Genomic DNA, 14,128 nt, shown 5'->3' on the forward strand with positions numbered 1-14,128 from the left:
GAGAGAGAGAGAGAAAAAAAAAACCCAAGAAGAGACAGAGGAAAAGAAGAAAGAGAGGTGGACCCATGGCTCTGGCTGGAGTAGGACTTAGTACTACACGGCAGGGTTCCCTGAAGCCTGGGGTTCCTTGGAAATGTGACCCTTTAGCAGTGTGGAGCACGGGCAGGGGATTTAAAGGAGGCATATTTCCCTGCTAACCTAGATCTAAAATGAATGCCTTTTTAAATTTTTATTTTTAGCAGCTGGCCTACATATGTAGCGTTGAAGTGCAGGCCAGAAAGGTTTCTTTTCGCAGCGAGGCAGAAGGGAGGGGGACATAGTTAAAAAAGGTGACCATGGTTTCCTAGCAGAAATGTCCACTTATGTTTTTCTTCCTCTCTGGGGGCCTGAGGAAGACAAGCTGTGTGCAGGATTCAGGGGCCTGCTGCATTTATGAGCATTTAAAGGTAAACTCAGCCTCAGAATTAACTTTTTTTTTGCGTAAAATACTGGCAGGTGTGTCCCTTCTGGGTGCCAGAACGTCAGGGCTGATCACGGTGGCTCGAGCTTGCAAGCCCAGCATCCAGGAAGCTGAGGCAGGGGGACTGCTATGGGACTAGCCACAGCTACACAGGGTGTGTCCTAGATTCCTTTCTGTTGCTGTTAAATTAAACACCTTATACAAAAGCCATTTAGGGGAGACAGGGCTCTAGGCTGGAGCTTCTCGAGAAGTGGAGTTGGCAGGAGCTTGTGACAGCTGGTCACATCACATCTGCAGTCAAAGGCAGAGAGAGAATGAATGCGTTCTTACCTAGCACTCAGCTGGCTTTCTCTCCCCTTACACAGTTCAAAGTCCAAAACTAGGGAATGGCGCCGCCCACTTTTAGGCTGGGTCTGCCCACATCCTTTAAGGCAACTGAGACAATCCCCTGCAGACACGTGCACAGTCCAGCCTGACCTAGGCAAGCCCCCATTGAGACTCTCGTCCCAGATTATTCGCATTATTTACATTGGCATTGAAGCTGTAACCATACTGGGAGTTCAAGCTCATCCTGGAATATATACTGAGGCCTTGTCTCAAAACAAAACAAGGGCTGCAGAGATGGCTCAGCGGTTAAGAGCACTGACTGCTCCTCCAAAGGTCCTGAGTTCAAATCCCAGCAACCACATAGTGGCTTGCAGTCACCCATAATGAGATCTGATGCCCTCTTCTGGGGTGTCTGAAGAAGGCTACAGTGTACTTACATATAACAAATAAATAAACCCCCCTTTTTAAAAAAAAAAAACAAAACAATAAAACCCCAAGGAGCTGGGGAGATGTCTTTTTAGTTAAAATGCTTGCTATGCCAGTATGAGGATAAGACTTTGGAACCCAGCACCCACATAGATGTGGGAGCCTGTAGGAGCCTGTGGGAGCCTGTGGGAGCCTGTGGGAGCCTGTGGGAGCCTGTGGGAGCCTGTGGGAGCCTGTGGGAGCCTGTGGGAGCCTGCCTATAATTGAATTCTCTGGAAGCTGACATGGGGTCCCAGAGCAACCCAGTGAGTGAGAGACCAGTCATATCAGTGAGCTCTGGATTCGATCAGGAGACCTTGACTCACTAAATAAGGAGGGAGGACAATGGAAAACAATCCCTGACATCAACTGTGGACCTGTACATGCATGTCTTAGTCTATCTCTTTTCGAGAGAGAGAATTTCTCTTTAAATGAATATCGACTCAGTATTTAGTACCTACTGTTTATATCACAGAGCCATGCTGTTTTCAAAGTGCATCTCCCAAAAAAAAATAAATAAATAGGAGTCAAATGTATTTTACTTTATATTTTTGTGCTGACGATGGAACCCAGGGCCTGGCACAGGCTAGGCAGGGGCTCTACCACTGAGCCACACCCCTAGCCTCATTGGGGGATTCTAGGCAGGGGCTCTACCACTGAGCCACACCCCTACCCTCATTGGGGGATTCTAGGCAGGGGCTCTACCACTGAGCCACGCCCCTAGCCTCTCATTGGGGGATTCTAGGCAGGGACTCTACCACTGAGCCACGCCCCCAGCCCCTCCTTGGGGGATTCTAGGCAGGAGCTCTACCACTGAGCCACGCCCCCAGCCCCTCACTGGGGGATTCTAGACAGGGGCTCTACCACTGAGCCACGCCCCCAGCCCCTCACTGGGGGATTCTAGGCAGGAGCTCTACCACTGAGCCACGCCCCCAGCCCCTCACTGGGGGATTCTAGGCAGGGACTCTACTGCTAAGTTCATCTTCAGACTTACTTCTTTTTACTTTTTATTTTGAAACGAAAATCCCTCTAAGTTGTGCAGAGTCTCTTGAAAGCATTCTTTACCCTAGGCGTGCCTTGAACATAATACTCCTATCTTAACCTCCTGAGTAACTGGGGTGTAGACCTGTGCTACCACAAGCAGCTTACACACAGAGTACATCTTGGATAGAACCTACTGCTGAGAGGTGCCAGCCTCTGTGTTGCAGACTAGATCAGGCGTTTCAGCATCCTGTGGTTTCTACTGCAGTATTATCTGTCACCTCTGAGGGGCATGGGCTCAGATCTCCTCAGGGATCTGAGCACTGGGCTTCCTAAGAAAGCATCCCACGATTCCATGGCCGTGAAATGTGACCTGCGACCCCGTCTCTCTTCCTGCAGAGTCCCTGGAGAAGTGGGAACGCCTGACTGTCGCGGATGCCCTGGAGCCTGTGCAGTTTGAAGATGGAGAGAAAATCGTTGTGCAGGGGGAGCCCGGGGATGACTTCTACATCATCACAGAGGTGAGTCCTCTGGGATGCAGGCCGTTGATCCCAGGGGGTCTGGGCGGCACCCGAGTGGGAGCCAGCGCAGCAGTTCTCTGCTCCCCTTACCTCGCACCCCTCTTCATCTCACATCCCCCACGTCACCCCCAAGTATCTACATGGGAGAGTTGGCAGGAGAGCCTCTCACCCCTGCCACCATGCTGTCTGTTGTTGAGATCAAAAGCCTCTCCTTAAAAATGATGACAGGTGTGATGGCATTGTGTTACATATATGCACATAAACACACAGATACACATATGCACACATATACAGAAACATACAGACACACACATAAACAAACATACACACACAGATACATACATACACACAGAAACATACACATACACACAGATACACACAGACACAAATACACATAGAAACATACACATATACATAGAGACACACACAGATGCACACACATACACACATACACACATATAGACTCACAAGCATACATGTACATACACAAAGACACAATACACATATACACACAAACATATGCAAACATACACATACACACATATACACACATACATACATACAGGCATACACATATACTCATAAATATACAAACATACACATGCACACATATACACACAAACAAACATATACATACATCCAAGCATACACATATACACACACAAACATACACACAAATATACATATACATACATCCAAGCATACACATATACACACACAAACATATACACAAATACACACATATGCCCACATAACCACACACATACACACACACACACACACACACACAAATATGCATGAATGTAATAATAAATGTAAAGAGGAGAGATGACTAGAACCATGGGTAAAGCAAATGGTTGTTCTGGTCAAGACTAGAATGAACCCACTTCCTCCATCCCAGCACTTCAATCTCCAAGACTCATGTGTGTGTGTGTGTGTGTGTATGTGTGTGGTTGACTTTACACAAACCCCTAACCCAAGAGGCCATCCTGACCATGTAAGAAAGAAAGGTACAATCATGCCAGGGACATCTATGTGACGAGTCATCCAGCAGCAGAACCAGGCTAGTTCTCAGGCTCCAAGGACCAGGATAATGGCTGGCATCCCAGTGGGAGCTGTACAGAACTTCCAGCGTGCCTGTCCTGAGGGCATCTGCCCCTAGCCTTATCCTCCAATGCTGTGTCCTGCCTCCTCCCCTGCCTGAGTTCTGAATCTTTCTGCGTTTGGTCGTGAACATGGCCTCTGTGTCTGTAGGAGCCCATCTTCAGGTTGAGGTGTGAAGGTGTGCTGGGCGTGGTGCTATGCAATCCCACTGTTTGGGACACTGAAGCAGGAGGATTGGGAGTTCTAGACCAAGTGGGGCTACATGGAGTGGCCTTGTCTCAGTGAGGGGGAAAAAGGAGAGAGAAGAACCCTCTGGCAGCCCCAGTGATCCTCTTGCCTCTACTTTCCCAATCCTGGGCTAATAAGGATAGGCTACTACACCTGACTTTTTTTTTTAATTTATTTTATGTATAAAGTACACAATTGCTCTCTTCAGACACACCAGGAGAGGACATAGGATCCCATTATAGATGGTTGTGAGCCACCATGTGGTTGCTGGGAATTGAACTCAGGACTTCTGGAAGAACAGTCGGTTTTCTTAACCACTGAGCCATCTCTCCAGCCCCTGACCTTTAAAATATATATATATATATATATATGTGTATACACACACACACACATATATATATGTACACTGTAGTTGTCTTCAGACCACCAGAAGAAGGTGTCAGATCGCATCGCAGATGGATGTGAGCCACCATGTGGTTGCTGGGAATTGAACTCAGGACCTTTGGAAGAGCAGTCAGTGCTTTTCACCGCTGAGCCATCTTTCCAGCCCTACACCTGACTTTTTATGTCGGTGCTGGGGATCAAACTGAGGTCCTCATGCTATTTCCCCCATTCTCTCTTTGGCTTTTTTGAGACAGAGCCTCACTCTATAGACTAGTTGGGCCTTGAATTGGAATCAGTCTGCTTGTTGACTGAGTGCTAGAATAACAGGCCATGGTCTGCTCTGCTTCATGTAGTTCATGTCTCCCTCCTCTCTCTTCCTGTCTCTCTGGTGAAGGTGTGAAATTTGACCTCAGGATGCCCCTGATCTTCCAATAGGATCTGTTGTTTGAGGACAGTGTGTGTGTGTGTGGGGGGGGGGGGACCTTACCAGCGTCTTCATAAGTCCCCAGTGTCCTCAATGCAGAAAGGTTTCTAAGAAGGTGCCTGCTTCCCAGGGTGGCCTCCACATCAGTCAGTTTGAGCCTTCGTTGACTGGCAAGGAGGGAGAGGAGGTTGGATCTCATTCAATGAACCGCATATTGTCTGGGCCTCAGGGATGTAACCCAACCCCAGGGGAAGGTATACTTTTCACAACCTTATAAAATGTGTTTGAAGTGGTCTCCTTGGCAACGTAGCTTTAAAAAAAAAAAAACACCCTTCTTCCTCTGTGATCAGCTGAATCTGGAAAGGTAACCCACAGACCCTAAGTCCACCGGGACCAGAATGCACCGCAGGGGGATTGTGAAGCTTTATTCACAAGGCTTGGAGGTGGCTTCCGCCACATCTAAGTCAGCTGTGCTTGGAGAGTCAAACCCAGCTCCCTGTGGGATGTGGGCAGGTGCGCTCAGCTGCTGTGTCTGAGCTCCTCTCCTTGAGGCGTGAAGTCTCCTGTTTCTTTTACACCTGGACTGCCCCTGCCTCTGCCCCTGGCCCTGCCGCTGACACCGCCCTGGCCTTGTCCCCGCCCCCGCCCCGCCCCACCCCTGCCCGCCCTGTCTCACAGCCATGCCTCAAGCAGTAGTTACCACATTTTCCTAGTGTGGGATTTTCTGAACTCCACATTTTGTAAACTGTGTCCTTGTCAGCCTGAGGAGGACACTGGCAGTCTTGGGAAACCTAGCTACTAAGCTCACATCTCTATTCCCTATCCCCTGCCCTTCCCCCCACCCGGATGTAAGGGTATCTACCCGTCCCCGAGCCCCGGTGCTCTGAGAGCTACAGGATGTCGTGCTGGCTGCTTGTGTGTGCCTGGCTTTTGCTAGGCCAACAACATGTGATTGTTTCTGGAACTGATTTTCCACACCACCTCTGGGGACATCCAGAAGGGGGATTAATACCATTGGCTCCTGGGAGCCTCGTTATCACAGTCAGAACAGGCAGATGAAGGAGTTGGAGCCCGTTTATATACCTCACAGAGGTCTCCGCAGGGCCGCACCCTCTGAGGCCAAGTAGCTTGTTTCCCATCGCTGTAGTCACAGCAGCTGTCTCTGAGCAGGATGGGGAAGCTGCCAGCCTCTCAGACACCTGATCCTCAGAGCTTCTAGAAAACACTCAGCAGACCCGGCAGGCGCTGGGAGTGCCTCCTGTAGTCACACCCACCGGTGGAACCAGCACCTAGGACACAAAGGTGGAAGTCACAAACAGGGTGGTGCAGGGTCCCTGCTACTGTCTGAGCTCACTCCCTACTGTGTCACCTTCCTGCCTCTGTTCCCCTGGGGTGAGCTACCCTGGGCCTAGAGACCTTGAGATGGGATGTTTGGCAGGACACAGCTTTTGGCTGGTCTCCTAGTAGGGGGTACCCCGGGCCTCGGCTGAGTCTGCCAGGCCCTGCAGGCAAGGGTGACCTCGTCTGGATCCAAGGTCTCCCACAGCTCTCCAGGAAAACCCGAGAGGAGTGGGACAGGGGCTGGGTGGGAGAAGTGATTTCTCAGCAACTCAGATTCCAGACCCGCATTCCTCATTTCGTGCTGTTCCCCCCCCCCCCCCCCGCCCCCACCCTGCCCGCTGCCCCATTCCTGGGTCCTGATGGAGCCGGCCAGGAAAGCAGCTGGACCAGGAAGGATGGCTTCCCATAAAATCCCAAGACTGAAATTGGGCAGCATGGGAGGTGTTGCCATGGGAACGCGGCATTGGATTTATCTCCTCGCCTAGCAAATTAATTTTAAGAATGTCCACAGTGTTGAAGCGACTGCAAAACAACACATTTCTCAGCTGCCCCCAGGCCTGGGAGCAGTCAGAGTGCCTGACTCCCTGCTGGGACATAAAGATCACCTTTGCAGGAAGAAGGAAGGCCAGACAATCTCTGCATCTCCCTGGGGGTACCTGGATGCAGGGCAAACTAACTCAGGGACTGTGGGGGGTAGGGGGTGGGGCTGGCACCGTGGCTCCCCGGGGTGTGTTTATGCCTCAAAGTCACCTGTCCTTACTTAGTGTCACCTCTAATCTCATGGCTCCTTGAACCATTCTTAGTGTCATTCAGTTGGTTCCTCTGTTCTTCTCTTTGGGAATAGTAACTGGGGGAAGGTTTAGGGTCCTCCAGGGGTTGTATGGAGCCATGCTTCAGGTATTTCTCTAGAGTTAGCTCCCTTGACTGTAGGCGTGGCAAACACCAGGCAACTCTAGGAAGGGGTTCTAAGGGAGCCAGACATTATAGAAGGGATACCAGGGAAATACGGAAATAATATGGTAGGGTTTTTGGAAAGGACACTGTATGCCTGGAAGCCAGGGTGTTTCAGACATGCAGACAGGAACTAGATCTAGCCAGTGAGGGTCTTAGGTCTCTGATCTGAGCTAGAACTGTGGAACTGGCTGGGGAAAGGGACTGCGGGGAATGCTCAGGCAGTTGTTGGGGGCCTGCTAGCCAGGGTCTGTCAGGTAGTTTTATTCAGAATTTGAGGTGGCCATTAGAATGTGTGGAATTTGCACCCCCGCCCCCACCCCCAAAAATCACACAGGGTCATCTATACAGAATAAATTGAACAAGGGATCATGGCGAAGCAAGGCAGACTGAAAGGCAAGAGGTTGTCTCCAGGTGACAGATGGGCTACAGTCATGAGAAAAAGGCACCAGAAGATGTGAAAGAAGAGGGCAGGAAGGGGATTGGGGTGTTGAAGTTTAAGTAGACATTTTTTGAGATAGGAAAGATGTCCTATAGATGACCCAAGCATTAGGTACCAGTTGTGTTGGAGCTCCTGATACTGGACCACATAGTAGAGAGGCTGCCCAGAGGATACTTGAGAAAGACTCTGAATGGTCCCTCACTCTAATATTTGATGTAAATATTGCAGGGTGCATCCAGCATGGGGAGCACAAGAGGCTGGAAATGTGTGTTGTTGTAAGATTGTTGTTGGGTACATGTGCCATGCACGTTATACGCTACCTGTGACAGCAGTGCCTGTTGCCTGAATGACCCAAACTCCTCTCATGAGTCAACAGGGGTTATCCATTGCCTTAGGCTCCCAAGGGGACCTCTGAACACTCATCTGAAACCTAAAGGCTTTATTTACATCTGTCCTTGTCTTGGGGGACACGCTGGGTGTGGTGTCAGCTAGTTGCTCTGTCCTAACCACACCTGGACTGGAGGAACATCCATCCTTAATTCAGATGCAACCCTCTTCTCCTAGCCTCAGAGCCATGTGGGTGGAGCTTCTTTGACCCCCACTCCAGAGGAATTGCACTGTCATGGGGGTTTGAGACTATAAACCCAGGGTTTGCTAGCAACACTGAATTTGCCTCTGTGCTGGACTGGAAGGAACTCCCAAGAGCCAAGCAGGACTCAGAACCCCCCTGTGCCTGTTGATTCCAAGGTGTGGGGGCTCTCTCAGGGGTTGGGCATTATTCTCACCCTGTGAGAACTGGGTGTGTGTACTGGGTGATCTCACTCACTAGTGTTTCCCAGCTCGTTGGCTGGACTCACTGTGACAAGCTGTCAGGGTTTCCAGGGAAGTCTGGCTTCATCATGCAGGGGCCATTTGGTGATCATGAGTGTCCTCTGCATAGACCCTATCCAGAAGGCCAGGGGAGCTCCTAACAGCATAGCCCACTAAGCAGATCGCAGAGGACTCTGATCCATCATCCTCTTTCTCATGGAAAGCTAACATGATCACTTTGAGTTAGCGGGGCTTGGTGTTCTGACATGGAAGACCTCCTAGGGCCTGTTTGCCAAGGCTCCCATCCTGGATAAACCACAGTTGCATTCTCTTGGTAGTTGGATGCTGGGTGCTACAGCTCATAGGGAGGGAAGCAGGAGAGCATTCATTTTGGATGTGATGGCTGTACCATGACGGCTCACAGTGGATAAACTGACCTTTCAGATATGTCCAGAGATTTCTTGCAGGATTCCGAGCCTCTGCAGCAGGCTGTTCTTAAGAGTGAGCCCTCTAAAAGTTAAAAAAAAAAAGTCCTTGCCTAACATGCACAAAGCTCTGGGTTCTATCCCTAACACCACATACACTGGGTGTTAGGGCACATTCATGTGATCCCAGCACTTTAGAGGTGTAGGCAGGAGGATTAAAAGTTCAGGGTCATTCTTGGCTACATATCATCCACTTTGAGGCCAGCCTGGGCTACATGAGACCTTGTATCAATAAAGAGGATAAAGAAAACAGCAACCGGGAACATTCCTTCCCAGACCAGTGTCAAAGACATCACCATCACTCCTTCACCTTCCCCAGAGCTGCAGTGTTCCCCACATCCTAGGCCCTCCGTTGCAGACATCGAGATCCAATTTCCCATCATCCTTGCCCTGCCAGCCACATGTGTCCCAGGCGAGACAGATGTGGAATGTATCTGCTGGCTTCCACAGTCCGGGATTACCCAGCTGAGACTTCTGGCTCCTCAGAGGCGCCTTAAACACTGTGCAGAAGTGGTTGCTATGAGGATGCATGTTTTGCTGGGAAACCCAAACAGATGCTCAAGCCAGTCTAGATAAGCTAGTCTGGACAAGTCAGTCTGTGGTGCCTCGAACCATTGCTTCCCATGGCTACCCACACAGCCCCTCTGCTGCCCTCCGTACAGGCCTTGGGATACCAGGAAGCATGACTATAATGGGCTCATCTTGAGAAGCTACACATAGAAGCACTGTGCAGGGGTGAACAGTGACCCTCTAAGGAGCTGTCTCCTGACCTCTAACCTCGACTTCCCTCCCAACACTCCCATGCATTGGCCATAGCTTATCTACAGCTCTAGCGCTGTTAGGACTCAGTTCAAAGGCTCTAAATGAGGAATGGCTGTCAACAGTAGAGTAACCTCTACACCCCCAGGAAATGGGCTGGGTCCAGTCAGAGCAGAGACAACAGGAGTTGAGATGTTTCGCAGCAGCATGATGGGATTGCGCACTGCCAGGTAGAGGGGATGAGGAGGAGGCTGGAGTAGGATCCCGAGGGCATGAGGCTGGTCACATATAGTTGGAGTCTCCGTGATAAAATATAAATCACAAGAAGTTCCCATTTTAAACATATCTACAAGGACAGTTTGGTAGCAATGACTCCCACTGAGTATGACAATTGCACACCTGTCAGAATGTCCCAGCTGTTTGGGAGGTTGAGGCAAGAGGGTTGCTTGAGCCCAGGAGTTTAAGACAAGTCTTAGCAATATAGCAAGGCTCTATATCAAGCAAGTAAGCAAGCAAACATATCTAACACTCGTCAGACAGTTCTCATGTGCACACACAGTCTGCCACCCACCCACATAAGAAACACAGTCTCACACACATGTAGAAAGCCATTCTCACACAGCACACAATCACACACACACACACACAGAGTACAAATCACATAGAGACCCAGCACACAATCACTTGCACAAACTTGTCTGTACACTCCTGTGTACAGCACACTCATACACATGGATCCATTCACCCAGCACACAATCACATGCACACAGCCCTCACACATGCACACACACGCGTGCATGCACACTCTTTCACAAATACCACACACACAATCACATGCACACTTAACACACCAACACAGGCAAGCATATGAGCACAGTGCCTGTATTCATACACAGAATGGCAGGCACTCTCTCGTGCACACTCATTCACACAGTGCACACCCATGTGGCATGCACACTTGTATGTACGCAGCCCAAATACCTGCACAGTGTCACACAGCAGCTCACATACTTGTGCACATAGCACAAGCACTCTATGTTTACACAGTACATGCATGTGTGCCCTTAAACAGCACCACACTCTTGCATACACCTCATACATATTCATGTGAGCACACACACAGCCCACCGGGCTGCAGACTGGAGCAGCAGGTAGATCTCCTCTGGGCTGGAAGAGTTGAGATCTGGGCGTTGGGGTGGCTATGGGTCTCTGAGTGAAAAGCTAGATCCCCACAGGATGCCATTGAGTTTCTCTTGTCTGGCAGGTGTGCCGGGTAGAAAGGCACTCTGTGGAGGACTCGCCAGGGTCCTCATCTCTAGCAAAGAAAACTTGTATGACAGAGACACGAAGCTGTACCTACCAAGCACCTGATGCACTGTAGACTTGTAGAAGTGGGACTTTAGTTCTAGGTTGTGTCAAAGGCCTACCTGTACATGACCTGCCCAGCTTACATCCTTGGGGCGTGTCCTCCTGGGTTGAAAGTAGGAGTAGGAGAAGGTATATTTAACCTGTAAGGGTGCATGCATGGCATCCACGTCTTGGGACTCACTTGGTCAAGGTGACTGCGGGGCTTGAGACACCATGGCTGGTTGAGGGTTCCAGGCCCATCCAGCCTGGCAGGATATGAAGGGGCAAAGTTAGTTGTGGCAGCACCCTCTGGGGAGACCCTCAAGGGCTGCAGTGATGGAGGGTGACCTGTGAACTCTCTCTTGGTTGGACAGGGAAAGTCAGATAGGGGGGGCAGTGGGGTGTGAACTGTGGTGACAAGGTCAGAAGCGCTGGGCTCAGTGTCTCCTGGATGGCAGGTGTTATTGGGTGTGTCAGCCAGGACAGGGAAGTTCAAAGAAGGAGGTTTCCATCTATGGGAAAGTCATCAAGAGAGGTCCGTCTGTAGCAAAGGGGTCCAGCTATGGGGGAGGTTAGCAGGGGTGGGGCATTGTTCACAAGGACAGTGGGCCATCCAAGAGGGAAGGTCAGAGACGATAAAGGTCGCTGATGATGTCGGGCAGGATGTGGGAGCTTCGGTGGAGGTCAGCAGGGCTGGAGCCTCTGACGTGGAGTCAGCTGGGATAGGGACCGTTGTTCAGGGGGAGTCGTGCCTACAGAGACCTAGATGGATCTGAGAATGAGCTGGGGCATGAGTTCAGAAGCAGACGCTAGAGCTCACTCAAGAGGCAAGGCCCAGGGCTCTGCAGATGGAGCTCAGTGGCTCATGGCCACCCCCATGGAGTGGCAACCCATGGCTAGACTAGTATGCTGCCTTTCCCTCTGCTTGACTGAGCTTTCCTGAGGCTGTCTATGTGCAGGGCTTATGATGTGCGGCCAGCTTCTCTAGTAAATGGTGAGGTGGGGAGGGGAACCGAGCCACAGAAGGGTGTGAGGAGCAGGGCCCTGCCTGGCCAGTGCCACCACTCCATTTTGAGTTCCCCACCATTGTCTTGACCCCCGCATGCCATGTCTACATGCCCTGGAATCCCGGAGCTTCGTTAGAGCCACTGTTTATACACCTGCTGGGCAAACCCAGCCTGGGGGTATTTGTGACAGAGACTGGCTCTGCAGAAGGGGGACCCTCTCACACAGGATTTGACTGCCTGGAGCTATGGTCCCCAGGTCCTCATTGGCCCCTGTAACCGTCCTGGGAGCAGCCGTGGCGCCGCCGGAATCCAAGTTAATGTCTGTTTTCCCACTGGAGCTGCTGGGCCGTGCCTCCACCACAGCCCAGACCTCACGGAGGAGCCATTAAACACTGGCACAAAAGCTGACCTCGGCCGCCCACCGGGCTGGCGTGTTTGCTCAGTTGTCAAAAGGACAGACTGTAGCCAGCCGTGTTACAGACAGGCAGCGGAGCGAGGCGCGAGGGGAGGGTGGGGCAGGGCACCTTCGCAGATGAGAGCCCAGGCTCCTTAAGGTAGGAGAGGCTACTCAACCAGCAGGATCTCCAGGGAAAAATCCGCTGTGGGGGAGGGAGGAGGGGCAGGCAGGCTGGCTTTGCAGAGGGTGGGGGTGGGAGACCTGCAGTTGGAAGTAGCTTCCACGTGGAAAACTGCTAATTGTGGTGATTTATTTCTTTATAACCTACGACTGTGGGTATGACAATTCTCTATGTGTAGGGATGTGGGTTTAATCCCCAGCTGGGGGAGGGGTGGGAGGAACTTTAAATGTTTGAACTAGATGTTGTGGCATGTCTGTTAGTCCAAAACCAGGGAGGCTGAAACAGGAAGGCCTGGGCTACAGAAGGATTCATCAACATAATAGTGGACCTCGTGTTGTAAAACACAACCCAAACCAAAAACAACCACCAAACCAGATAAACTTAGAAGCCAAGTGTCATCCTTGGCCAGGCTGGGCTATTTGGGAGGCTGGACAAGATAGACATTCCTGTAATCCTAGCCCCTGTGAAGCTGCGGCAGGAATATTAAAAGCTCCAAGGCAGCCCGGACTACAAGGCAAGCTCCTGTCTCAAAAAATAAAACCAGGTCTCTGGAATGTGCTCCCAAGGCTCTGTGACCGTGCTTGCGTGTGTGAGTTCGCAAGTCAGTTCTCTGTCTTGGCATCCACGCAGAAGCCAGTGACTGATTTGCACACACAGCAGCTGCAGGCTAGGCCTGAATCCCTGGAGTGTGGGGCAGGTCTCATGACACCGAGGACAACTGTCTTCCTCCCTCATGTGCTCACCGACTCACTCTCAGTGGGAGTTGTTTCTGGGGTCTCTGGAGTGGGCAGATCTTATCCTGTAGGGGAAGGGCCATCCACCATTCTCAGCCTGGGAGCAGCTTATGTGGATGAGCCCCCAAAGGGTCCACGCGTGTGCCTGCGTGTCTGCATCCACTGTGGGTACCTGTTTCTGTGTGCATGCATATCCCCACGTGCACAGGTGTGTGTCCCTGTGGCCCTGTGTGTTCTCACATGCACGAATATTTCCGCAACCCCATGGGCATGCCTGTCCCCCATGGGCCCCTGGCGTGTCTGCAGTGTAGTCTTCTGCACCTGTCTCCAATTGCTTCTGTCACTTTTCATTTACTGCTGGCGAGACCCGTTTCCATGTATGGAAGTGAAACTAAGATTTCTTTTAAAAGATATTTCTTTAAATAATGCAAAAAAAAAAAAATGGTTTCGCCTATTCCCTGTTCTAGAGCCAAGGGTCGGTGGCCTCAGCCTTGCACAGAATGTGTTTGTGTGTGTGTGTGTGGTGTGGCTCCTCCTCATTTGGTCTTACTCCTTGGTGTCCACGGGCAGGGTGTTTCTCATACATACGCCTCTTGGTTCCTTACTCCTTTGCTGGTCTCTGGCTGGTTTTGGACTCAGAGGGATTTGGGTTCTTATGCTCAGCCTGGTGTGGGTCCCAGGTAGGGGTCTTAAGTTGGGAGCCTTTCTTGTGCCCCTCAAGAACGCAAGTGCCAACACTGAGCTGGCCCCATTCTCCAGGTGATCCCTCCTTCGCTCTCT

The 14,128-nt window shown here is 51.0% G+C and overlaps 1 protein-coding gene across 2 annotated transcripts in view; it reads left to right on the forward strand.

Annotated features, from left to right (window-relative positions):
* The window catches only part of Prkar1b (protein kinase cAMP-dependent type I regulatory subunit beta), a 124,789-nt gene that overhangs the window by 101,607 nt on the left and 9,054 nt on the right, over window positions 1-14,128 (forward strand). For both annotated transcript variants that reach the window (XM_052168125.1, XM_052168124.1), the window contains exon 9: window positions 2,633-2,754. In XM_052168125.1, coding sequence (XP_052024085.1) covers window positions 2,633-2,754 — 122 coding nt within the window. The remainder of the gene's footprint in view (window positions 1-2,632; window positions 2,755-14,128) is intronic.

This window comes from Apodemus sylvaticus, chromosome 22, assembly GCF_947179515.1.
Source record: "Apodemus sylvaticus chromosome 22, mApoSyl1.1, whole genome shotgun sequence".
Lineage (NCBI taxonomy): Eukaryota > Metazoa > Chordata > Mammalia > Rodentia > Muridae > Apodemus > Apodemus sylvaticus.